Raw genomic sequence first — 24,171 nt, forward strand, 5'->3', positions numbered from 1 at the left:
ATGAAGTCATGCTTGAAGACCGTTAATCGTGAGAATCATGGAAAAACCGTCTAGTAATCTAAAAAAAAAAATATTCACCGAAAACAGTTTTTCTAAACATAGAATATTATAATAATTTCAGTATTAGTTGGAGAAAATTTTTAAATTTGACGGGGGAAGTGAATTATATAATGAGATCATGTAAACTGAAGTTATAAAATGATAACCTATTAATCTTCTAAATTAAATCGATGGAATATTTAGTTACAAATTGTACGAGGATTAAATTAAATCGGATTAGTTTCTCGAATAATCCTGACCATTCATCACAGTCGGGCCACGAAACCCTAAGGCAGAGAACTCTCTAGAACTCCCAGCCTTCTTAAATGCTTTCTTCCATCCAACGATTCCGAAACTAGCTACACTCTACCAAGTTATCCAATCAAATTTTTGCCGTATCGTTCTTTGCCTGCCTGTACGACTGGAAATGGAGGACGATTTCGATATGCAGCCGCCTGAAGGGATGGATGAGGACATGGATCTGCCGGAGGAGAGCTCCTACATGAAAGTCGGTGACGAGAAGGAGATCGGGAATCAAGGTTTGAAAAAGAAGCTTGTTAAAGAGGGTCAAGATTGGGAGACTCCGGACAATGGCGATGAAGTTGAAGGTAATTGGTTTCTCCTAATTCTGTCGAGGGGATGTTTTTCTTTACTGATTGATTGTTGACAGTTTATTGCGATTTATACAGTTCATTATACTGGAACGCTGTTGGATGGAACCAAATTTGATTCGAGTCGCGATAGGGGAGATCCTTTCAGGTTCACTCTTGGTCAAGGTTAGTAAATCAGCATCGATACTTCTGATTTAAGCTTTTCATACTATTCGCTGTCTAATCCCATGCGTCTGAGGATTATTTTTGTTGATTATTGATAACCAGTTTCGTCAATGCATTCGTACTTTTGTAGATGTGCGGGTACATGTCGTCAAATCACATTGATGGTGACTTACGCATGTTCTATTCCCGTCGGACGTTAGGGTAACTTCGGTTGCATATGTGCCTATTATGTTACTATACGTGGTAATGCTTTGATAGAAGGCAATCAATTGGTGCTAAGTGCAAACCGCACTTCTTTGTAGTTGGGGCTGCCGTGAACAATTTGAGTACTGATCGAAAAAGCACAACAATCTTTGTATTATGTTGTAATTTATAAGGATAGAGTGTGTTGAACTGGGAGTGTAAGTTTTTTGAGATATCACTAAATTAGAGAAATCTTCTGCTTATCTGTCGTGATGATGCATTATTATCAGAACATGCGCACGCCAATATAAAGTCACAAGATGGACAACAACCTATTTTACGATTCTGCAACCTTAATTTGTATTCTGCCCTGCGCTTGCTTTCAGGATTTGTAGAAATGATTTTCGTCTTTCATTTTTGTCAGTGCGCTCTTGATATTTTCGTGTTCATTTTCCTGGCACTACCAATTTTTAAAAAGAAAGTAACTGGCTCCATTTTGCGACAGGACAAGTTATAAAGGGATGGGACCTAGGTATTAAAACAATGAAGAAGGGCGAAAATGCTGTTTTCACAATACCACCTGAATTGGCTTATGGTGAATCTGGCTCACCTCCAACTATTCCACCTAACGCGACTTTGCAATTCGATGTTGAATTGCTTTCCTGGGTTAGTGTCAAGGATATCTGCAAAGATGGCGGGCTTTTTAAAAAAATCATCAGCCAAGGAGAGAAATGGGAAAATCCCAAGGATCTAGATGAAGTGCTTGGTATGGGAACAATAATCCAGATCTCTCATCTTAGTTGATAAAAGATCAATTAAGTCCTGACATACTGATTTCTTTAATCTAGTTAAATACGAAGCCAAGCTGGAGAATGGAACTGTTATTGCAAAGTCAGATGGAGTTGAGTTCACTGTCGAAGAAGGTACTCTCTTTTGAGGAATCATGCAGTTTACAATCTTCCATGAGAGAGCTCTTTGGTCTTTTTTTATTTATTAATAACTTACATAATAAAGATGGGTAACTCCGTCATTAGGCCATTTTTGCCCTGCTCTTTCCAAGGCCGTGAAGACAATGAAGAAAGCAGAAAAGGCCATCCTAACAGTCAAACCTCAATGTAAGATGATATGGTTGCAAGTTATCAAGGCACTGCAAATTGGTTGATTCCAACAGCATAAACATCCTTGTATATATTTAATGCAGATGGGTTTGGCGAAAAGGGCAAACCAGCTTCTGGTGACGAGGGAGCTGTTCCTCCCAATGCCATATTGAACATTGCTTTGGAACTAGTGTCATGGAAGACAGTTTCCAATATAACGGATGACAAGAAGGTTGTCAAGAAAATAATAAAAGAAGGGGAAGGATACGAGCGTCCAAATGAAGGGTCCGTCGTTAAATGTAAGAACATGAAATTCCCTCGGTGGTTTTTGTTCCTGTCAATTATTGAACTTGTGAATTTGACTGTCTCATTTGTTTATTGGTCCAGTGAAATTGATAGGAATGCTACCGGATGGTATTGTTTTTATGAAGAAAGGTCACGGGGAAAGTGAGGATGATCTTTTTGAATTTAAAACAGATGAAGGTATCTGTCTGTATGTCATTTCTCTTTGCTGTATGTGTGTGATAAATGAGTTGGTTCTTACCATTCCTTCTTTTAATTTACAGAGCAAGTAATTGATGGGTTGGATAGGGCTGTGATCACAATGAAGAAGGGTGAGGTAGCACATTTGGAAATTGCCCCTGAGTATGCATTTGGTTCATTAGAGTCGCAGCAAGAGCTTTATACAGTTCCTCCAAACTCAACTGTGTACTATGATGTGGAGCTCGTCTCTTTTGTCAAGGTTAAATATTAATGCTGGGTTCTTTTTTAGTGTGTGAGTGCATTGGTCCTAGTGACAAATTGGAGGCTTTATATGTAACCTGGTGTTCAGGAGAAGGAATCTTGGGACCTGAAGACGGAAGAAAAAATCGAGGCAGCTGGCAAGAAGAAGGAAGAAGGAAATGCACTTTTTAAGGCGGGCAAATATGAGAGAGCCTCCAAGAGATACGAGAAGGTGAAACAGCTGTGTTTTGATTTTGGAAGACTAGTGTCTACATTTTGTCATGTTGACTCGTGTAAAAATTCATGACCAGGCTGCAAAGTATATTGAATACGACACATCTTTTAGTGAGGAGGAAAAGAAGCAGTCCAAAGCATTGAAGGTTTCTTGCAACTTGAACAACGCTGCTTGCATGTTAAAACTGAAAGATTATAAGCAGACAGAAAAGCTTTGTACCAAGGTTTGATTTTGTTTTTTCAGCTGTTCCATGTGTTTCCCTTTTCTAATACCGTGATCTAGAAGGGCTAATAATGAGCACCATGTGAAGGTGTTGGAACTCGAGAGTACGAACGTGAAGGCTCTGTATAGGAGAGCTCAAGCTTACACGAATGTAGGAGATCTCGATTTGGCTGAACGTGATATTAAGAAAGCTCTTGAAATTGATCCTGACAACAGGTAATTTTGTCGTTCTGGCCCAACAATCACAAAGCGATTCTGTTTCATTCCGAAGATTATATGCATATATATGTTTTTAATTTTTTTTTGTGCTGATGGAAACAGGGAGGTGAAGCTTGGGTACAAAGCTCTTAAAGAGAAGGCAAAGGAATACAACAAGAAGGATGCCAAGTTTTATGGCAATATGTTTGCCAAATTACATAAGATGCAGCCTGTTGAAGCTAATATCGTGAGTTGCATCATTCTAGTTTGAAATCCTTCGTTTTCTTCTGACAAAAAATAATTGAACCAAACCAGCTCGTTTGTTTGACTGTGATTTCTTTCTTAATATTGAAGCAGAACGCAGCTCCTAAGGAGGCAGAGGCAACGAGCATTGACAGTAAGGCATAATTCAGCGGGGCTCTGATTTTCGTTTTGTTTTAGAAACCTACTTAGTTGGTTACTGGCGAAGGAACCCGTCTGTTCGGTTATTTGGTTTTGATGCATATTCGAGTTCGTGAACTTGAATTGTATCTGCATAATCTGATCCGAGATGTTGTCTTTTTCGAATTTAGAGGGAAACGATAGTTTCTTCCATTATTGCCGAAATATTATGGTTTTGTTTCATCTTTGAGACGTTAATTCCTTCTATCATAAAAGCTCAGTAAGTAACATAAACATAGTTGGTAAGGCTTTCGGGTGTACGGTTTAATGTACGAATTTTACTGACAGGTATACGAAAGCAAACAAGAAAAGGAAAATTCTTCAAATACCTAGCTCCGGTAGAGTTCATTTAGTTCATAGTTTCTCATCTAGGTCTCAAAGACTTTCCATAATCTTATTTTTCTACGTAATTACAAATTTAAATACACCAGTCGCAAAAAATCCACAAAATCTATTAAAAAATTTTATCACTTCAAAAGTACGAAAAATGTTCTTGATGAAATACATTTCCATTAGATTGTTACATAGTCGGTAGCTTGAATTGTTCTTATTCTCTCGGTTCCTCCCTTCACACGTAAATTCCACCTGTATTCATATCGCGGATCTTTTTCTTTTTGTTCAAAACCTCACATGTCGTATCATAATTTGTTCAAGTTCGCAAAGAAAGAACTTACAACAAACAAGCAGCCGTTGCCTTAACTCACAGCTAATTGATTTTGCTCTCGTATCATAATTCGCAAGGTTATGCTTGAAACCAACCTTTGGATTTGCTTCACTTCATAAATAGTATTAGTAACTGGAAGCGCCAGGTAAAACGCAAGTCCGTATGTTAGATGGACACTTCACAGCTCGAGAATCCTCTCAAGGACGGGAGATGAGCCACACCATGTTAGTCACCTTTGGTAGAGCTGTAATGAGGATGAGAACTTCATGGACGACTTTGACGTCGGCCATTTGCATGTCTTGCAGAAAGGGGAAAAATTAATGTACAAGATTAGATAACTCAATTACACCATATTTAGCATCACACCACCATAAAATATGAACATTTGTTAAACGGGATACAAAGGCATACCCGATATCTGATGTTTAAACATGTGAACTGCCTACCACACGCACATCATTATCAATGACTAGCAGGAGACTGCCATCTTGTTGCATTGCCTGAACCAGAGGATCTTGCTTTACATTGCTCTCATAAACAAGATGATATACGGTTATAGGTATGGGCTTCATCAAAGGGCTTCAGTCCCATAATCTCAAAGTCGTGAATCATGCTAGTGTTGATTGTCTAACTAGGAGACTTCAAAATTCTTGCATAGATGAAATAATAAAATTTTGTATAGACTGCTTGCTTGGTCACCGTAAGGGGCAACGATTAGCATACCATTCTGCTTTTCCCGATTTCAGCTCTGCGCCAGCATTATTTTCATTTAATATTTGGCAACTTCCTAAACACAAAGTCGTGTATTTAACCTGACCACGCCAGAATTAGTGTCTCAAAGATCTCGAGTCAGATTGTAAGTTCCAAACCTGCTGGTGTTTAGAAGACCGATTGGAGAAAGCAAAGCATCGACATTTAACGGCTTAGGTAGTGCAATCCGTTCAACAAAGTACAGTAGATCTTCTCATTCATAAAACCGTCCCTCTTACGAAATTTTTCAACAAGTTCAAAAGCATCATTTACCCTGCCATCCCTACACATTTCGTCCAACAAGGTCTTATAGGTTAGCAAATCAGGTGACATAGAATTACCCAACATATCGAACAAAGCCTCGGTCGAATCCTCAAACCTCCTTTTCAAGGCCAGACTACAAATCAAGATCAAGTAAGTACTCCCCTTGGGAACCAACCCTTTTTCTCTCATCTCCTTGTAGAACCCCAATCCTTGATTCACCCTCCCCTTCTCACATAACCCTTTGGCTATATAACTATATGTATAAGCATTTGGCTCGCAACCATACAACCCCATCTCTCGAAAAACACGAATCGCCTCGTCCATTTCAAGACACTTTGAGTACGCCTTGATAATCATGTTCAGCACAAATGAGTCTGGTATGACCCCATAGGCCTTCATTTGCTTAGCTAACGACCTAACAGCATGCAGATACACATAACATACATTCAACCGATCGAATTTCTTCAAAAGAGAGTTCAGTAGCAAAGTGTACGTTTCCAAATTAGGCTTAGCATCCTCGGATTTGGTCATTTTCTTATATATATCGAAAGCGCGATTAAACAAGTGTTTACGCCCGCAGCAGAACTTAATCATGGCATTAAACAAGGGGAGATTTGAGGGGCAAGCACCGGCGATAACTTCTTCAATCAAAGTCTCCGCCAACCCATAACGTTTACCTGAAACTGCAATCCCAATCATCGTGAGATACGTGAGATCGTCGTGCTTGTAGTATCGCTGCTGAGCCGTCCACCGGAAAATATCGAGTGCCATATCCGGGTCAGGTTGGGATCGTAGGACTAGATCCACGTCGGATTGAGTGAACCCAGGTTTGAGGTTCTGGATCCCTGTCTCGAATTGTTTCACCATTGGTGTTCGGGTGCGCGGATTTACAGAACGGTAGTGGTCTATACCGGCGGAGTTTGTGGTGGAGAAGCGGCGGATAGCAACGCGGGACGAGGATTGTTGAACGGGAAAGGAACCTCATCGGTAGTGGTGGGTGCGGTACTAGGCAGCCGCTGCTATCTGTAAAGCTTCTAATAATCTGGCGAAGACTTGGGCCTGGGCTGGATCGGGTCAACTATTTGGGCCTTTAGACCCATGCATCGAAATTACATGTTTTAAATTTCTGAAAATAATATCGTAATATCAATTACCTTTGTAGTTTTCTAAAATTTTCTTTCATTTCTTCTCTTTTTTGAAAATAATTGCTTATACCTAACAATTCCTCTTCAAATAATTCGTCCAACTGACAGTTTACCATCAAAGACATGGTTTTGGTTATGTTGCCAATTATATAATCGAAGAACCGATCAATAACAGTACAAATCAAATATTTTAATACGATTGAAAAAATATTTGTATGATTCTCTTTCCAACATCTAACTAAAGATAAAAAGAAGATTTTCTGATATCAAACTTGAAAATAATTTGATTGTTTGCATTTCATTTCAATCTTGTCTTCACGCAATTTACGAATGAGTATATCTTTTGTGAGACGGTCTCACGATCGAAATTCACAATAAAAAGTAATACTTTTAGCATAAAAATTAATACTTCTTCATGAATGACCCAAATAAAATATATGTCTCACAAAATACGACCCATGAGACTGTCTTACACAAATTTTTGCTTTTACGAATATTCCTATTAATAAAGTTGAATGAATGTTTTCGAAATAGATACATTTTATTTAAACAATGGTTAAAAAAATGTACAAGCATACCACACGTGTACATGAACGCAGTACATATAAAAAAATAGAGATATTTAAAAATATAACCTCCATTCGATTCTCACTTAGATATATGACCTTAATTTTTTAATTAGATGATTGTTATTTCTTTACCCTTTCCACATAAATCCAATAAAAGATATATGACTTTATTTTTTTAATTAAATTATTGTTACTTCTTTACCATTTTCACATAAATGTAATAAGAAAATCATTTTGACATAAATCTAATAAGAAACGAATGCTTCTGTTTAAAATTTGAAAAAGATTACAAATGTCAGTAATATTTCTTGAAAATAAACGGACTAGAAATTAAAAATGTTCAGGAAGTTATTTGGAAATTCTGAAGCAATAAGATATCAAAAGTTGACTTTCTTAGTTTTTTTTTTCTTCCTCTTTTTGTCTTATTCTTAAATCAATAGAATATTAAAATTCAAGAACCTTCATCACTATAAAATCACTACTTTTCTTATTCTTTAAAAAAATAAATAAATGTAAAAGCAATTCACATTCTTCTACTATTTTTTTTCGCTTTTTCACATAGTTTGCAGACAAATGAACAGAAATAACATAAATGATCAAAAGTAAACAAATAACAGAAATTATACATATAATCGTTACCTGGGATAAGCAAATGATATCGGACTAGTTTTTTTTTCTTTATGAAAGATATGTAGAAGAAAGCATAAGAAAGAAAATAATCTAGAATATGAGAAAAGAGATAATGATAGAGAATAGGAGGAAAGGTGCCTAAAAAAAGATATGTAGAGGAGGGAAAATCAATATTTTAGATTAGAGTAAATGAGTAATTAGGTTAGAATAATTATGCTTGAGCATCTAAAGGTAATTTTGACCAAATTCATATAAAAATTTTAAATGAAGGTTAGTTTACAAATTAAAATGGTTAGAAGGTCAAAAATCTAAAAAATTATCCCTAAAAAAATATATCTTCACTTATCTAAAATTTTAATCATTATCTATAAGTATTGGCAAATTATAGTTTCGCAAGGTTTAAAAATTCAATATTGAATTATTTCCTAGAAAAATCACACCTAAAGATAGTCTATGCTTTCTTAAATTTTCCATCAATGCACATTTTATTTATCACAAAAACTTTTACGAGACATGTGTCAATTCTGTGGGACATATCTTCAATCCAACCCAATTAATAAAAAATATTAGTTTTATATCAAATATATATATATTTTTTTATAAATATGAATCGAATGAACTCATCTTACGAATATAAATCAATCAGGCCATAAACCAGACTGAGTGACTTTCTATCAATTTGCTTTATTAGGTTGCTTAGACGGTAAGGGAAGTCCAGGGACAAATTTGCCATCACAAACAAACTAATTGAAAAAGCTACAAACTAAATCCAACTTGCGACGTACATTTTTATAGCAAGATTATAGTTTTTCTTTAATATTTTGTATATTGTTTAAACTTTACACGCCAAAAAAAATCATTTTCAGAGAATCTTTCAGATTGTAACGGCAATTTAATATTGATACTAATAATTGCATACCTAATTAAAATAACTAAAAGGCTGAAAATTGCAGAAATCTTTTGTTAATCCCCAGAAAGTTTGTATTTTTATTAACCATTTTGTCGTCAAAAGATTAATATATAGATAGCTAAGGGCATCTTTTCATACCCCCATTGAACCCCACTACTTAACATTTTTCTTGTTATTATCGATAGACAAAATCTTATGTGAGATGATTTTACGAGTTGTATTTTGTGAGTTATTTGGGTCATCCATGAAAAAATATTACTTTTTATGCTAAGAGTATTACTTTTTATTGTGAATATCGGTAGGGTTAACCCGTCTAACAGATAAAGATTCGTGAGCACCGTCTCACGAGAAACTTACTCTGTGAATAATTTTAAAAATATATATTGGCAATTCATATATTTTTCTTCTCAGAATCTTATCATTGCCAACATGAGATTCTTCGTATTTCCATTTTTCAAATTATGGGTCGCTTTGTAAATTTGTCGTCCAATCAAATACAATTTCTTAGAAAAATAAATTTAAAATACTCCCGAATTGCAATTACTATTATTTTTTTTAGGAACAAATATCACTATTATGACCTCTCACCTCAGAAAAAGTTTGCCTCAAATAGAAATGGAAAGAGGACAGACGCTTCTGTTTAGAAATAATCAGTGAAAATCACACAGTCTCCCCTTAATATGTGCCATAGATTGTGATATATCCTTGTCATTTGTTTGAAGACTTGAAATGATAATGATGTCGCACTCATACAGCATAAGTAGCCGCTGTGTAATTGACCTAACCATATTCAAAAATCTTGAAAAAGATACCAATTAAACTTGTAGAATTCGTACACCAAGAACAATAAAGTCACCAACTCACCGCCACAATCTTGTTTAGTTTATTTCGAGTTGAATTTTGATATATATCTCGTAAAATTGACTCATCAGACGATCACACAGGGATTTTTGTGTTATTTCGTATTTGAACTAGTTAAAATACTATCTTACATTACAATGGTCTTGAATATTCTAATATTACAATGGGTACTCAAAAAACATCCCAAAAGAGTAGGAAATACGAAATCAATTAAAGTACAATGAATAATACAGGAAGAATATATATATTAGCAACTTCTTCTGGCCAGATGAACCATAATTCTCAAATCTTTACACCATATAGCTTTTTTTACTTGTTTCCGGGGAGCTCTGAATCTTCCATTAAAGAGTAGTTTTCACCGCTCAACTTTCACATCACTCGCTTGATCCATCTGGAAAATGCTAAGCAGACCACCTTCCCCGAATTCCGGGAACTGAACGATACCGAGGAAAACGACTTATTAACGATGTTCTTCGACATTTTAAGGTCATATATGAAACAGGAAGGAAATATTTCAAATTTAACTTACACCAAATCCGAGTGGGCTTAAATTTTGACTCGGTTGCGTGTTTGGAGTCGGATTATGCTGGTGATGTACATTCAAGAAAGCTGGTGGAGAGGAATCCAAAGGGTACATTGGTTTTGGTCCGTTTTCCATGCTACAATCCAGCCCTGGATTTACCGAGGCTAGTTTCATCGATAGGTACTGTAAAAACAACAAAAAATCACTGTAAGATCTGTAATATCAGCCAAGAAAGTCAAGACATCGATTGATTTATCATGAATTTACCTCGACCTGACGTTGCAATGATTGTACATAATTTATGATTTCGTCAAGCATCAGTGCTTTTCCAGTCACCTGAGTCAGAAGAAATGCACAATATCAAGTTTCTTGATGGATATTTTTCTTAAAGAAATTCAAGAAAAGTTGAGCGAACCTAAGTTTTTGTATACCTTGTTACAACCTGGTACAAGATCCTGCAAAAGTTTCATTCTGTCGCTGATTTTCTCTCGTCGGACCTAATCAAAAAGCACAAAGATTCAGTGTAATTACACACGAGGATCGAAAGATGAAATTTTGTAAGAAAAAAATATGTCAGAAAAATTTTGGCTTACTCTTTCTGCTAAGCTGTGGCTGTCAGTAGCTTGCCCCCTTCTTGCTCTGACATGAATGTAGTCCTTTGGAGGTTCAGGTGGCTTTTGATTAGTCTTTTGTTTCTCATTTTCAACAACGGTTTCCTTCTCTGGTTTAGCACTGCCATTTTCGATTTTGCCTCTTTCTGCGGATTTCGAACGCTTGATATTTGCATCATCGTCGCCATCGAACCACTGATAACACTAGTGTTTCTGTTTGTTTAACTAAATGTGTCCAAACTTCGTTCAACGTGAAGGCAAATTTGCATACATTGTACTGAATATAGTTACCTTAGCTAAAATGGATCCATCTTCTTTAGATTTGCCTCTGGTTACTGGTTTCCTTTTTCTTGAATTCAGCTCGTTCGAGATTTTTGAACCTGTTTCTACAACTGGGATTTGATCAGAAACGGTAGATTTTTCGTTAGAATCCGAGACCAATTCGTTAATAGGCGCTCTGGTTTCACTCATGGATTGGCACAATTTCTGGCTTTTGAGCTGCGACTCGTCTTGCTTGATAGATGGGCTGCTAGAAACTCGGGATAGCTTTCCATTCTCCGTCGACGGAGTACTGGCTCTCGGTAACAATCCAGCATTGTTTATTCCCCGCAAGTGGAGGTGTCGTCCCATTGAAACTCCATCTGCCGAAGCAAGAAAACTTGGCAGCTCTTTCCGCAAACCCCGGATCAGTGGAAAATGAAGGAATAGGATTCAGAGGCACCGAATATCCCGACTTGGGGGCGTGTATTTGATCAAGAATCGGGAAATTTTTCTTCGAAAGAGAACTTAAAGCAGTACTGTAACAAGAATCATTAGTGTTATTGTTAATATCATGACAATAACCACCCCCCGCCATGCCAGTGGTTACAGACGGTGGGAAAACGCCGGAGTTCCGAGTGCCACCACCCAGTTTCCCGATCAATTCTTGGAGGAAGAAAGCGTCGGTTGACAGTCCAGAGATGCACGCCGATGGGGAAGACAACATTGAGCTGAAAGCCAACTCAAAATGCGAATATTGGTCGACAGAGGAACTGTGAGTCAACAAAGATTGCTCCGCCTCGGAATTCAGCGCATTCCACGCCATTGGTGTCATGGTTTCGAATTCCAGCGGCTGCGGAGATGTGATCCCAGCATTTATGAAGTACTCCGTATCCATCATCAATAGTTTGTGGAAGGAAAATGAAAGGGTACACCAGAGTGGACAGAAAGTGGCAAACAAAGGAGAAGGGGAGGAAGAAAGTTGGGTGCTCATCAAGTTTTATAATGGCGGAAAGGAAAAGGAAAAAGAGTTTCCTTCCCTTTTTTATTTCATAAATGAAATTTTTTTAAAAGTATAACAATTAAATACATATTTAAGAACCATAAATACATGACAAGTTTTACAAATCATTAGAATTATAATATTACATCAATATATTATACATAATTTATCATCACACCTCGTATACACGAGATTCAAATAGTAAAAAAAATTATAGAGCTCGGACCCAAATCAAGAAATTAAGTTAAAAGTAAGTCTATTGAGAGATGGTCTCACGAATTTTTTCTGTGAGACGGGTCAATCCTAACGATATTCACAATAAAAAGTAATATTCTTAGCTTAAAAAGTAGATTAGGTCTGTTGTGAGACGGTCTCACGAATCTTTATCTGTGAGACGGGTCAACTCTATCGATATTCATAATAAAAATTAATATTCTTAGCATAAAGAGTAATACTTTTTCATGGATGACTCAAATAAGAGACATGTCTCACAAAATATTACCTGTGAGAGCGTCTCACACAAGTTTTTACCTAAAAAGTAATATTTTTTTATGGAATACCCAAATAAGATATTCGACCCACGAAATTAATCCGTGAGATCGTCTAGTATGAGTTTTTGTGTTAAGTTAATTAGAAACTTACAAAGGTTGATCGAGGATGTACTAATTAGTTTAAGGTAGCCGGGAAAAGCGGAGGTAGAAAGGGTTAAATGCCGGGCCTTAAACGTCAAACCACCAAATTGTCCACCCTCTCTTGATATTGCCAACTATGTTAAAATATAATTTTAAAATCAAATTTTTTTCAACAACAAAACTTAGAATATGAGAGAAAAATCCAATGTGGATTTTGGTTTGGGAAAACAATTTTACTAAATTTCGTTATTTCTTGTTTAAACTAAAAGACAGAATGAAGTGTAATTGGTAATGGTTGGAGTTTTAAGTAATAATATTTCCTCACATTTAATATGTATAATAGATAAGGATTCGTCATTTAATGGAGGTTGTTATTTTTTATTTTGATTTTATGTCTTATTTAATTAGATTTGTACACTTGAAAATGGATGCTTCGTTCTACTTTTGGAGACATAATTTCGAAGGGTCGCTTTAACAAATATTGCTCATATGTCACCATATTTTCCATGGTATATTTTACCCAACGTACCGAATGTCGATGATTTATTTTGTTTTTCTTTATTTAAAAAAACCCTTATTAAAAAATTTTGACTATAGTAACGAGTAATATAATTAATTACAAGAATAGAAAAAATTGTAATTTTGTTTCTAATTATTTGTATTTTCAGGATTTTGGTAATCTATTTTGTAAAAATTAGATCTTAGTCATTTATCTGTCATTTTTTAACAAATTCATTCTCATTCATGGGATCACTAATACAACACCTCACACATCATCACAACATCAACAATATGTCCGTCAAAAAAAAAAAGATAACGCGCTAAGATTCCATTATGACAACATAAATAGCAAAAATCGCGAAAAGACAAATATATTTTTCTTAAATTTTAATTTTTTAAAAAACTTAAAAATTAATATTTAAAGATAGAAAGAAATTACTTAGAAATAGATTATATGAATTTTTTTAGGAATTTGAGTAGTTTGGAGGAATTTATTAATATATATTTTATCTCAAATTTTGCAAAAAATAATAATTATAATAGGATACTCTTATCTACACACTTAAGCATATAATTAAGTTAGTATAATAGATCTTTCCTGAATAATATACAAATTAATAGAAGGTTGATACATTAGATTTTGATTCATTTAACATCATTACAGTAATTAATATTTTTGTTATTTTATAAATTTTAATTAATTTTTCATTATAAAATTATGATTTTTTAATATAAAAATGCATCAGAATTAAATTACTAGTTTTATAATAATTTGAAATCTTATATCATTATTATATAAACTTTTACGTATCGAACGATAAAAAAAGATACATATCATAAAAATAGACAAACCAGAACGTTAATGTACTAATCTAGTAAGGGGTAAATATTTTTAGTAAAAAAAAAAAGCAAATACCAAATTGATCAAAAATACTTATTTTAAAATTGTTTATTTTATCATGAATCTCGACATTAATGGCCATTTGTAAAAAACTTTAAAATTTTTGATTAAGATTGTATGATGTCACAAATATTTGACATCAAATATTAAAATAAATAAAGTGTAGTTTATAAAGTCATGACAGTATACCATATTAGGCAAAAAATTTGGGATGATAACTCTATTAGATTTATAACTCAAAATTGATATATTATCTGCAGTGGAAAAGACGACATATAAAAGTTTACAATCAAATCAGTGTCAACCAAAAAATTATAATTATAGGTTGAGTACTTAAGATATATGGATGAAAAATGAAAGGTCGAGTGAAAATCGTATAGAGTGAGTCGACACATATATGTTACAAATGTTTCACGTCAAATATTAAAACTAATAAGTATATATTATAAACTCATAATGATATATCTGTTACCCATTAAACAAATATTTTGGAAATAATAACTCTCTCGAGTTTATAACCTCATGATCTCATGAATGATGCGTGCTTAAGTCATTCATCGAGTATTTTCCAAAATAATAATAAAAATCTAATGTAAAGCATACGTAAAAGCATATTATTACGATATATAAATAATAATAATAATAATAAGTAGCTATAGTTTTATTGCATCGAGAGTAAAAGTTTGTTTTGGTCAAACGTATTTTATTTTTATCCTAAAAAAATGAAGCCATTGGTTGTTCTGAAATTTGGCCTCGAACTTCACATTCCCATTTTAGATTTCGCAATGATTGGGTCAATAGATGTTGCCAATTAATTTTAATAGAAATCCCACGATTATAAATAAATAAAAACTCAAAGGTAAATAAATTATCGTTTCTCTTGAAAAACTTATCATATCGATATATTAAAACCAACTTATTAAGTGAAACATTTTTTTTTTCAAAATATCTTTAACCAGTAATTAGTTGGTAATTAAAAGGGTTCGTTTTTATAAAATAAGAAAAGAAAAAACGCATGGTGCAACAATTGTTTATGTTGAATAGAATATGTATCTTATGAGACGGTCTCACAAATTTTTGTATGTGAGATGAGTCAGTCTTACCGATATTCACAAAAATAAATAGTATTTTTACCATAAAAAGTAATATTTTGTCATGGATGACCTAAACAAGATATTCGTCTTACAAAATACGACCCATGAGACCGTCTCACACAAGTTTCTGCCATGTTGAATATTGCAATCGAAACGTAGTGCTTGAATTATTGTACATTTTAATAGATTTGAATTGTATCATTGCCGCTATTTATAGTTTTTGGTAAAGCGTATCAAAAGCTAAGTCTTACAAAAAGGTTGACATATAGATACAAGTTTTTTAAAATAATATTATTCTTTTTATAATGTATATTTGTATTAATTTAGAGCTTTTTTTACCTACAAATTAAGTTAGTAGTTTTTACAAAAATAAAATTTCCTGGTGAATTAAGGTTAGGGAGATGGGGTTCATTTCATATTACATATAGAGTCACTATCCCATTATAGAATTAAGGGTCCAAATTTAGCCACACATACATAGGGTCCGTATTTTTTTTTAAATCACATATTTGTGAAATTTGTCCATCTAAATCATGTGGGGACAGTACCCCACATGTAGCATCGAAGATACCCGATGATGGATAGGTGGATGATTGCAATAAATTCCAAACCTCGGCGATGAAATTGGGTTTGGTCGGATTCCCATCGCGAAGAAAACGACGAATTTTTCTCATCTACAGATGTATATTTCAAGAATCCATTCCATAATATTCCAGACATCGATCCTCATTTCCTGTGGAAATTTTAACTATTTGATTTCTGACAAAACATTAATGTTCCATCTAAAAATGAGTAGAATACAACAAATTAATACAAAGAATATAAAATTCATCACAGATTAAACAAATAGTTTCAGTTTCATAATATTTTTTTTATACGGGTTTTGTATAATTTTTCATAAATTGATGATATTTATACTCTAATTTATGAGTAGTTTTTGATATACTCAAAATGGAGCATGACCAGCATAAATTGAAGTATAAATAATCTTAGCCTTTTTAATTTCCATGTACCCACTTTGGAATAATAACATAAATATATGATAATTTCACCTGCTGTGTTCAAGTTCCAACTTGTAACTTTGTAATTAGACAAAAAATATAATGCATCATTAGATGATACTGACACAAAATTTTCATTTTAAATGATATTTAATTTCATTAGATGTCAAATGAATGACACTTCATAAAAAATTAATGCGAACACTCTCAGTGCTTGAACATAGATAGGGCCGGACTTTTTATAAGGCCGCCATAGAGGCCATCACCTCAAGACCCAGTTCTTGAGAGGGTCAAATATATATATATTTTGAGTTGATTATCTATTGAAATAAATTTTTTTGTCCAATATTAAATAAAGAGAAGAGTAGTCTGAATATTTTTTGTTTATAATTGATCAAACTCGATCTTTTTTCCAAGTTCGATTTGAACAATTCAAATCAAAATATTTTTTAAAGTCTATGGGTTTATAAATCTCCAACGTGAATGTGAAAGATCAATATATTCATATATTTTACAAAAACAATATCAAAAGACTTTTTCAAGTCTATGGACCGAAATTTTCCTTCTTTTTTTTTTTTTAACAACATAATCGGTTGGCCAAAGAAATGAAAAGGCGGGAAGTATATTGAGATGGATTGGAAAAAGTTGATCAAATTGAAGTCCAAGGCTCCAAGCGTGCACTTATTACTTATTTTTTAATTTCAAAAAAAAATAAAATTTTACATTATTTTATTTCAACGATTATTTAATGTGTTATAAATAGCTATATTAGAATAAGAACATAAAATTGTAGATTCAGTCCTTAAATTATCAAGAATCTATTTTTTTTGTCTAATTTGTAAGCAACTATTATCTAATTCGACAATGGTCCTTAAAATAATCTCGTATTTTTCTCTTGTTTTCCCTTTGTTTTACGGTTGAGACAACTCTGAAAAGCTAACTGGCTCAGCAAGAAGACAATAAAATTTTAATGAAATTTACATTTTTAAAAAAAAGTTATATTGTTTGAAGCCTTGTCTGTACTGAATAATACCTTTTTTTGTACTAATTTGAGTTAAATCGAAAAATAAAATTTTCACTAATTTAGTAAGATAATACTTAATTTCACGGTACCATTCATATCTTAAATTATATTAATCGGAAAATTTATAATAAAATTATATTTTATCAAAATAAAATATATTTTTATTTTTTATAAATGAATTATAATTGAACACGAATTCGGAATTTCTGGAATTTGACTATCAAATTATTGCGAAAATTTATTATTGACTTTCGAATGAAATTTTTTATACAGTCACTTTTGCTAGCTATATCCTCTCCGAATGACAGGTGAATGTTCATTGTATCCAATACATATTTATCGAGTAGTCGGTGTGTTTTGTCCTATCAATGGCCCCTGGTTTTGTGAGACGCCTTACGCATTAATTAATTAATTAATTATCACATAACATCTCGGATTGGTTTAGTAATAAACAATTTTTGTTTTTGTTTTTCTGTTAAGAAATAGCTAATTTAACATTTATAAAATATTAATTAATAATTAAATTATGAATTTAAATAAAATTAATTAATATAATTTAACTAATCTACATCTTCACCGAAAAATGAATACATTTGAATAACAACTTCGGGGGTCAAAGTCATGGCCTCACATAAATTTAGGGTGTTTCCAAGTGAAAACCGGAATATAATATAATTTTTAAAAAATATATTTAAATGATTTTTTTAAGATAATATAAACATTTTTATATGAAAATAAATGTTATTGTCGTCGTTGCTAAGAAAATATAAAATATAAAATCGTTAGCATACGGTATCTTATTATCGTCGTCGTTTTCGTCGAACACACTTCAAAACCTTGTTCTCCTGGTAGTGAGAAACAAACTAAAAAAAAACTTTGTTTAAGGTAGTTTAAGAGAGATACACACATTAATCGCCAGTTTGTAAAAGTTTTATTGCAAAAATATTTAAGCTATTTAAAACAAATAAAGGATAAATTCTTACGGAAAAAACCTTTATCGTATATAAGAAACTATCGGAACATAAAATATAATTTTTAACGTCGTATGGACTAATATGGGCTGGACTACGATGAAATTATTAATGTGGGCTTTGACAAAGGTATTGAAAAACAAGATCGAGATTTGGCCCAATGGGCCATATCCATCTTACACCGTGTGTCCACGACAAATTCAGCTCAATTCAACCTAGATATTAGATCAGATAAAGTCATCAAAATAAATTTATTTAGATATTCATATATTAAACTCAAGTTTAAGTATTTCATTTAAATTCTTATATTTACTTATGTAATATTTATTTTAATTTAGCAACTTATTAACTTAATTTAAGTTTATTGAACTTTAAAGTAAATCAAGTATTATACGTAAAATGAAGTTTAATATACATATATAATTGACTTTAGTTAATTATCACAACAGAGATGCCAATTAATTATTTGTTGGGTCAACAACCCCTCGTCGAAGTTAATTATTAAAGACAAATTTTACCTTATCTCCATTCATTAAATATTGTACATTATCCAAATGTATGTTTGGCCCCCACTTTCTTTTTCTTTATCGAATTATTTTACCTTATGTAAGATAAAATAATTCTAATATAATATGATTGTTATTCTCAATATATATGTATAAATAAATGATTATTGTTAAATTGCACATAAAAGATTTAAAGCACATATGTTCATTTACAAAAACTAACGTGAGCATGTCTCATATAAAAAGTTTGTGAGATTGATCTTGAACGCGATCCATAAAAAATATTATACAAAAATTCACGTGAGACTATATAGTAAAACAACTTTATGAAACAAAACTTCAACACATAACCTAATACATGAAACATTAATTTTGATAACCATAATATTATTTTAACTGCAAAAGTGCCATTTGTTTTAATTTATGTTATGTGGAAACATGTCAGCGAAAAATATTTGACTCGTGAAAAATATTATTATTTAGGTTTAAAATATCTTTTTTTAGCTATATTATGAACAAATATAATGTTATATTAGTTGATTTGACAAAAACATTGTTTTTTTGTCAAACATATTATTTTTCAATGTATGTGTAAATATAGTCAACCCGTCTAACAATTATAAAAATACGAGAATGTTGCAATTGAGACCCGACGGTGCTTTAAAATTATGCCGACTGCTGCCAAGGCGCAAACCGACAGCACCAAAAATGTTCCAGTCGACCAATCTAACAGGCAAGGGATCCTTAATGCTGATTAATCGCCATATGCATCCTAGATGCTACAAACGATTAGGGGAGCCACCTTTGAAAGTAGAAGTTGAAAGAAAAAACGATAGTTTAAGAAACGCGAAGAAGAATAGGCAAAAAATGGGTGCTCGATTATGACACATTCACATAGTGATATAAAAAGAATAATCATATTAAATTTGCATGTTAATTGCAAGGAGAATATTATATTTTTAGAGTCTAAGAAGTCTTCAGATATTTAGACGAGACACATACAACTAGACTTTATTTTGAATATGTTGACAATTATGTTAAACAATAAAAAAATTGTTCAGATTGTAACTAACAATCAAAATTGATTATAGAAAAAAACATCACGGGGTCTTTTGGAGTTCACGTGAAACTCACACCGCCAATCTCAAACTTTAAAGTATTAGCAAGCTTCCAAGATTTAAAATAGTTATTTGGGAAAGCATTCAAAACAAATGCATGTAAAAAAAAATGATAATATATTTGAACCATGTACATAATGGAATACCTATGGTGCTCGCAAACCCAAATTGGAGAGAGTGGCATTGATGAAGTTCAACCGATTCGGGGTCTCACTTGGAAGATAGTTGATGAAACAAGTGGAACATATGAAAATCTACAACCTCGAAAAATCTATAGAGTGAGAGACTTCACGAAAATGATTTTTTTTTTTGTATCACCAAGAAGAAGATAACAATCACAATGATGATATTGAGTTTGTATCCGATAAAAAATAAGTTTTAAAATTATAAAGAAGAAGTGATATAAATCAGTGGTATTCGATTAATTGTTTAATTTTGAATGTATTTTTTAATTTAATGTTATTGTGTTCAAGATATATTATATGATCGATTATGTTGATATCACGGACGTCTAATATCTGTCTAGACGACCTAGACATTGATCTGGCTCGATTAACGTTAAACAAATTTTAGTCACTTGATACCCACTCAAGTTCATTAACCATTTTCTTAGGCTCGATCGGGCTCAATGGCAAAATCCAAACTAAGATTGATTATTCAACTAGTACAGTTATCACATTAAGTTCTTGATCGAATAGCTTCCCGGACTACGTATCTCATAATTCGCGTGTATAGGTTTATACATGATTTTTATTAATATTTTCCAACTTAGTTTATCTTATTATTTTAGTAACTTTTAGAATTTGAAAAATTAGAATACGAGATTCGGTAGTTAATAAGTACAGTAAGTAGGTGAGTAATAAACATTTAATAAAGTAGGTGAGTAATAAACATTTAATAAAGTATAATTTATGATATTTTATGTTTGACAAAAACTTGTGTAAGAAGATCTCACGGTTCGTATTTTGTGATACATATATCTTATTTGGATCATCCATGTAAAATATTATTTTTTATGCTAAGAGAATGACTTTTTATTGTGAATATCGATAGTGTTAACTCGTCTCATAAATAAAGAATCGTGAAACCATCTCAAACGGTATTTATATATATTTTTTCATGAATTGTACAATAGAAAGGGTCCCGGGAACCAAAAAAATAAAAAATAAAAAATAGGTGGCATTTGTACAAACCTACACATTGATAAAATTAATGATGAATAGAGTAGCAGCCAGTTGGCCAATCCTTATGCCAGAGACTTCAAGATTTCTTATCCAACCACCAAGTCCATTCAAATTATTTCATTAAAATAAAATAAAAAAATCTGCCACGTCGACACCCCATCGATGCAATGGATGGGCATTCGACCTACTAAATATTAATTCTACGTCTACACGTTTTTTATTATCTGATATTATCTATGATTTTTAACACCTAATCCATATCCATGATAATCTATTATTTATGATATCCATTTATATAATATTTTTATAGATATTTATTCATAAGACGGGTCGGTTACCTATATAACAAAATCGAATAGCGAAATCGTTTCACAAATTTTTTGTGATATAATAATATTTTTTAATTTTTATTATAACACAAATCTATTAAATTATATATATATTAGTTCAATTGTTATGTTTTGAATTTAATAATAGTTAATAGTATAGATCTCTTATGAGACGATCTCACGAATTTTTATATGTGAGAGGAGTCAACCCTACCGATACTCACAATAAAAATTAATACTCTTACCATAAAAAGTAATATTTTTTCATGAATGACCCAAATAAGAGATCTGTATCACAAAATACGACCTGTGAGACCGTCTCATACAAGTTTTTTCCTAATTAGTAACAGTTGGAATTTTGTAGATAGCTGAAAGCATAACGTCTCCTTACGACTTGAGCTTTTCGATAAACTTTGCATACATTATTTTCAAACGAAACAAAAAGGCTGGCTAGTGATGAATGGTGATGCACGTTAAAATAATGCAACAATTAATTGAGTAAGAATAACTATAAATTTCTGCTCGTCAATTATTAGTTTTTGTTTTTATATGTTGTTGTTTTTTTTAATTTTTATAAGATCAATGATTATAAATAAAAATAGTAAATTTTAAACTTAAAAATGCAAATATGAAGCAATTTGTGAAAATTCATTATACAAACAATATATTTTTATGGAACTCGATATCAAATTATTGTTTTGTTATTGTAATAAGTAATATTATATTATTAAGTTTGAGACCATTAAATAACTATTTTTAAAAAAAAACATCAAAATATTTAATTATATAATGATGGTTTTTACCTTACTAAAATCTTTTCAATTTAATTCAAATTTAAAATAATAAAAACCAAAATAAAATTTTAATTCGAACAACTATTTTAAATTGAAAATAATGTTATTAATTATTTAGTATTATTTGATCATATGAATAATAATAATAATAATACGGCAAAAACTTATTTGAGACGATCTCACGAGTCGTATTTTATAAGACAGATATCTTATTTTAATCATCCATGAAAAAATATTACTTTTTATCGTGAATATCGGTAAAATTGACCCGTCTCAGTGATAAAAATTTGTGAAATCGTCTCACAAAAAACCTATTTTAATAATAACACATATGACACATATGCATCTTTTATTAATTAATTATAAATTATGACCGTTGTTATAAGATTTTAATGCCATTGATTCGTGAAATAAATTAGTTTATAAAAAGTCATTATTAATAATAATACGTAATAGCCATGGAACCGTTGGATTTATTTGACAAAATCTTTTTCTAAGGATCTTACACGGTTTTTCCCGATTTACACGTGACGCGAGGCTAACCTGCGCCGACATGTATACAAAGTGCAGTTGCCGCGTACAATGGATAATACCGAGAATAAAAGAAACATATATGCACACAAAATGACAAAATTTACTCATAAACTAATCGGAGTTCGAAATTAATCAACGGGTACGGGCGGCCGTAGCGGGCAACAGCACACCTCCGCCGTTGACACCGGCGTCAAAGCCGACGGCGCGGCATTTGACCGAGTAGCATTGATTCACTGGAGAAGTAGAAGAAAACGACGCCGGAAAGATATTTGTTGTCCGGCGGTAGGTACCCAACCATTTGTTCTGCATGAAGCGGTGTTTCCTCCACGGTGGAAGGAGCAGGCCCTTGCGCTTCAGAGATCGTTTGGCAGCGTCGCTCATGACCTTCAAAATTTGCTTTAAAGTATCGCTGGTTCCCACAAAAACCGCCGGCAAGCATTTCTGGAGACACTCGTAAGACTCCGTAGGTCTCGCGATCTCGAATTCCGAAGCGAACTCCAAGTCGATGAAGTATCTCATGTTCTGTTCCGGCCGGATAACGTCGATGAACTCATGGTTACCGGAAGTGAGTCCGCCAGAGCTGTCCCACTTGGTCTTGCAAATCGCCACGTTATAACCAAAATTTCTCAAAAACGCCATCACATTTCTCCGCACGGTCTGTTTACTAGATTTCGCGCACGAAAACACCTGCAGACCTCTCATGACATGAGCCAAAAGCACTTTCTGAAACAAATCTCTCTGATCCCGCAGGATCGGCTCAATCAAATCCACATTCACCTCATTCGAATCAGAGATCGACGGATCACGCTCGCCAATAATATACTCAGCGCATTCAGCATCTTCCGGAACAGAATCTCCGGCGTCACCGTTGAAGCCAAAGAAGATATTGGAGAGACTGGGCGAGATGACGCCATCCCCGTCCTGACCGCTGTGCTCACTTCCGCTGCTTACGTAACCCGGGTCAAAGCCATCACGGCCGACGATTCTGGCCTTCACCCTCTCATCCAACGGGTCAGTTACTCCCTTCATTCTAGTGTACATTTCTCAGCTTTCTTGAAATTTTTTATCTCGAGTTTCTTTTATCACGATATAAAAACAATTAAGGGGATGATAAATGGCATAATGGAGAGGAATTTACAAAAGAATATTCGAAATTAATAAAAAATTTATGGATAAAGCTGAGACTGGTTGGAAAGTATATACTGAAGGTGTATTCGAGTGGGTGGGTTTTAAAATAGAGCGACCAGCATCAGGCATATCCGTTGGATTCTTCTATCCGTACTCTTACGTAGACGGCTCTGATAGGGCCACGCGTACGCATTCTAGACCTCCAAGCACGTGTCATGCACTTGTGGGCACCTGGTTAACGTGGGGTTTATCCAGGCACACTCAAAATTTTTTTTAATGTAATTTTATCATCTTAAGTAACTTTTATCTAAAAATAGAAATACCATTTGAAACGAAAATCAAATATATTTAT

General features: G+C 33.0%; 3 protein-coding genes and 1 pseudogene across 5 annotated transcripts; 1 reads left to right on the top strand and 3 right to left on the bottom strand.

The window, feature by feature from the left end:
- The first annotated feature begins 320 nt into the window (after positions 1-320).
- Positions 321-4,097, top strand: LOC142553339 (peptidyl-prolyl cis-trans isomerase FKBP62-like). 2 transcript variants are annotated; one of them, XM_075663523.1, is made up of 13 exons: positions 321-647; positions 729-815; positions 1,504-1,764; positions 1,847-1,921; positions 2,033-2,113; positions 2,200-2,394; positions 2,483-2,578; positions 2,662-2,837; positions 2,928-3,050; positions 3,130-3,276; positions 3,364-3,491; positions 3,597-3,720; positions 3,828-4,097. In XM_075663523.1, the coding sequence occupies exons 1-13, from the start codon at positions 467-469 to the stop codon at positions 3,879-3,881; spliced, it is 1,728 nt and encodes a 575-aa protein (XP_075519638.1). In that variant the 5' UTR covers positions 321-466; the 3' UTR covers positions 3,882-4,097. The 2 variants fall into 2 exon arrangements, with proteins under 2 accessions (XP_075519638.1, XP_075519637.1); XM_075663522.1 differs by having other exon boundaries at positions 324-647; positions 3,831-4,097.
- Positions 4,098-4,381: 284 nt separating this feature from the next.
- LOC142553341 (pentatricopeptide repeat-containing protein At3g25210, mitochondrial-like) lies at positions 4,382-6,622 on the bottom strand. Of its 2 annotated transcripts, none has more exons than XM_075663525.1 (2): positions 5,025-6,622; positions 4,382-4,876 (listed from the first exon to the last, which is right to left on the bottom strand). In XM_075663525.1, exon 1 carries the CDS (start codon positions 6,457-6,459, stop codon positions 5,494-5,496), a length of 966 nt encoding a protein of 321 aa, XP_075519640.1. In that variant the 5' UTR covers positions 6,460-6,622; the 3' UTR covers positions 4,382-4,876; positions 5,025-5,493. The 2 variants fall into 2 exon arrangements, with proteins under 2 accessions (XP_075519640.1, XP_075519639.1); XM_075663524.1 differs by having other exon boundaries at positions 4,383-4,876; positions 4,990-6,622.
- A 3,212-nt stretch (positions 6,623-9,834) lies between these two features.
- Positions 9,835-12,104, bottom strand: LOC142553340 (transcription factor bHLH62-like; annotated as a pseudogene).
- A 10,506-nt stretch (positions 12,105-22,610) lies between these two features.
- On the bottom strand, positions 22,611-24,167 carry LOC142553343 (uncharacterized). The gene has a single exon (XM_075663529.1). It carries the CDS (start codon positions 23,730-23,732, stop codon positions 22,824-22,826), a length of 909 nt encoding a protein of 302 aa, XP_075519644.1. The 5' UTR covers positions 23,733-24,167; the 3' UTR covers positions 22,611-22,823.
- Positions 24,168-24,171: the final 4 nt, after the last annotated feature.

Source organism: Primulina tabacum, chromosome 8, assembly GCF_025594145.1.
Source record: "Primulina tabacum isolate GXHZ01 chromosome 8, ASM2559414v2, whole genome shotgun sequence".
NCBI lineage: Eukaryota > Viridiplantae > Streptophyta > Magnoliopsida > Lamiales > Gesneriaceae > Primulina > Primulina tabacum.

What these genes read in the sequence shown, in the direction of transcription:
- LOC142553341 (XM_075663525.1), bottom strand. Translation starts at nt 6,459, where the DNA reads ATGGTGAAACAATTCGAGACAGGGATCCAGAACCTCAAACCTGGGTTC.
- LOC142553339 (XM_075663523.1), top strand. Translation starts at nt 467, where the DNA reads ATGGAGGACGATTTCGATATGCAGCCGCCTGAAGGGATGGATGAGGAC. An exon ending in GGATCTAGATGAAGTGCTTG is followed by an intron (nt 1,765 to 1,846) that starts GTATGGGAACAA and finishes TCTTTAATCTAG; the next exon opens with TTAAATACGAAGCCAAGCTG. An exon ending in AGCCTGTTGAAGCTAATATC is followed by an intron (nt 3,721 to 3,827) that starts GTGAGTTGCATC and finishes TTAATATTGAAG; the next exon opens with CAGAACGCAGCTCCTAAGGA.
- LOC142553343 (XM_075663529.1), bottom strand. Translation starts at nt 23,732, where the DNA reads ATGTACACTAGAATGAAGGGAGTAACTGACCCGTTGGATGAGAGGGTG.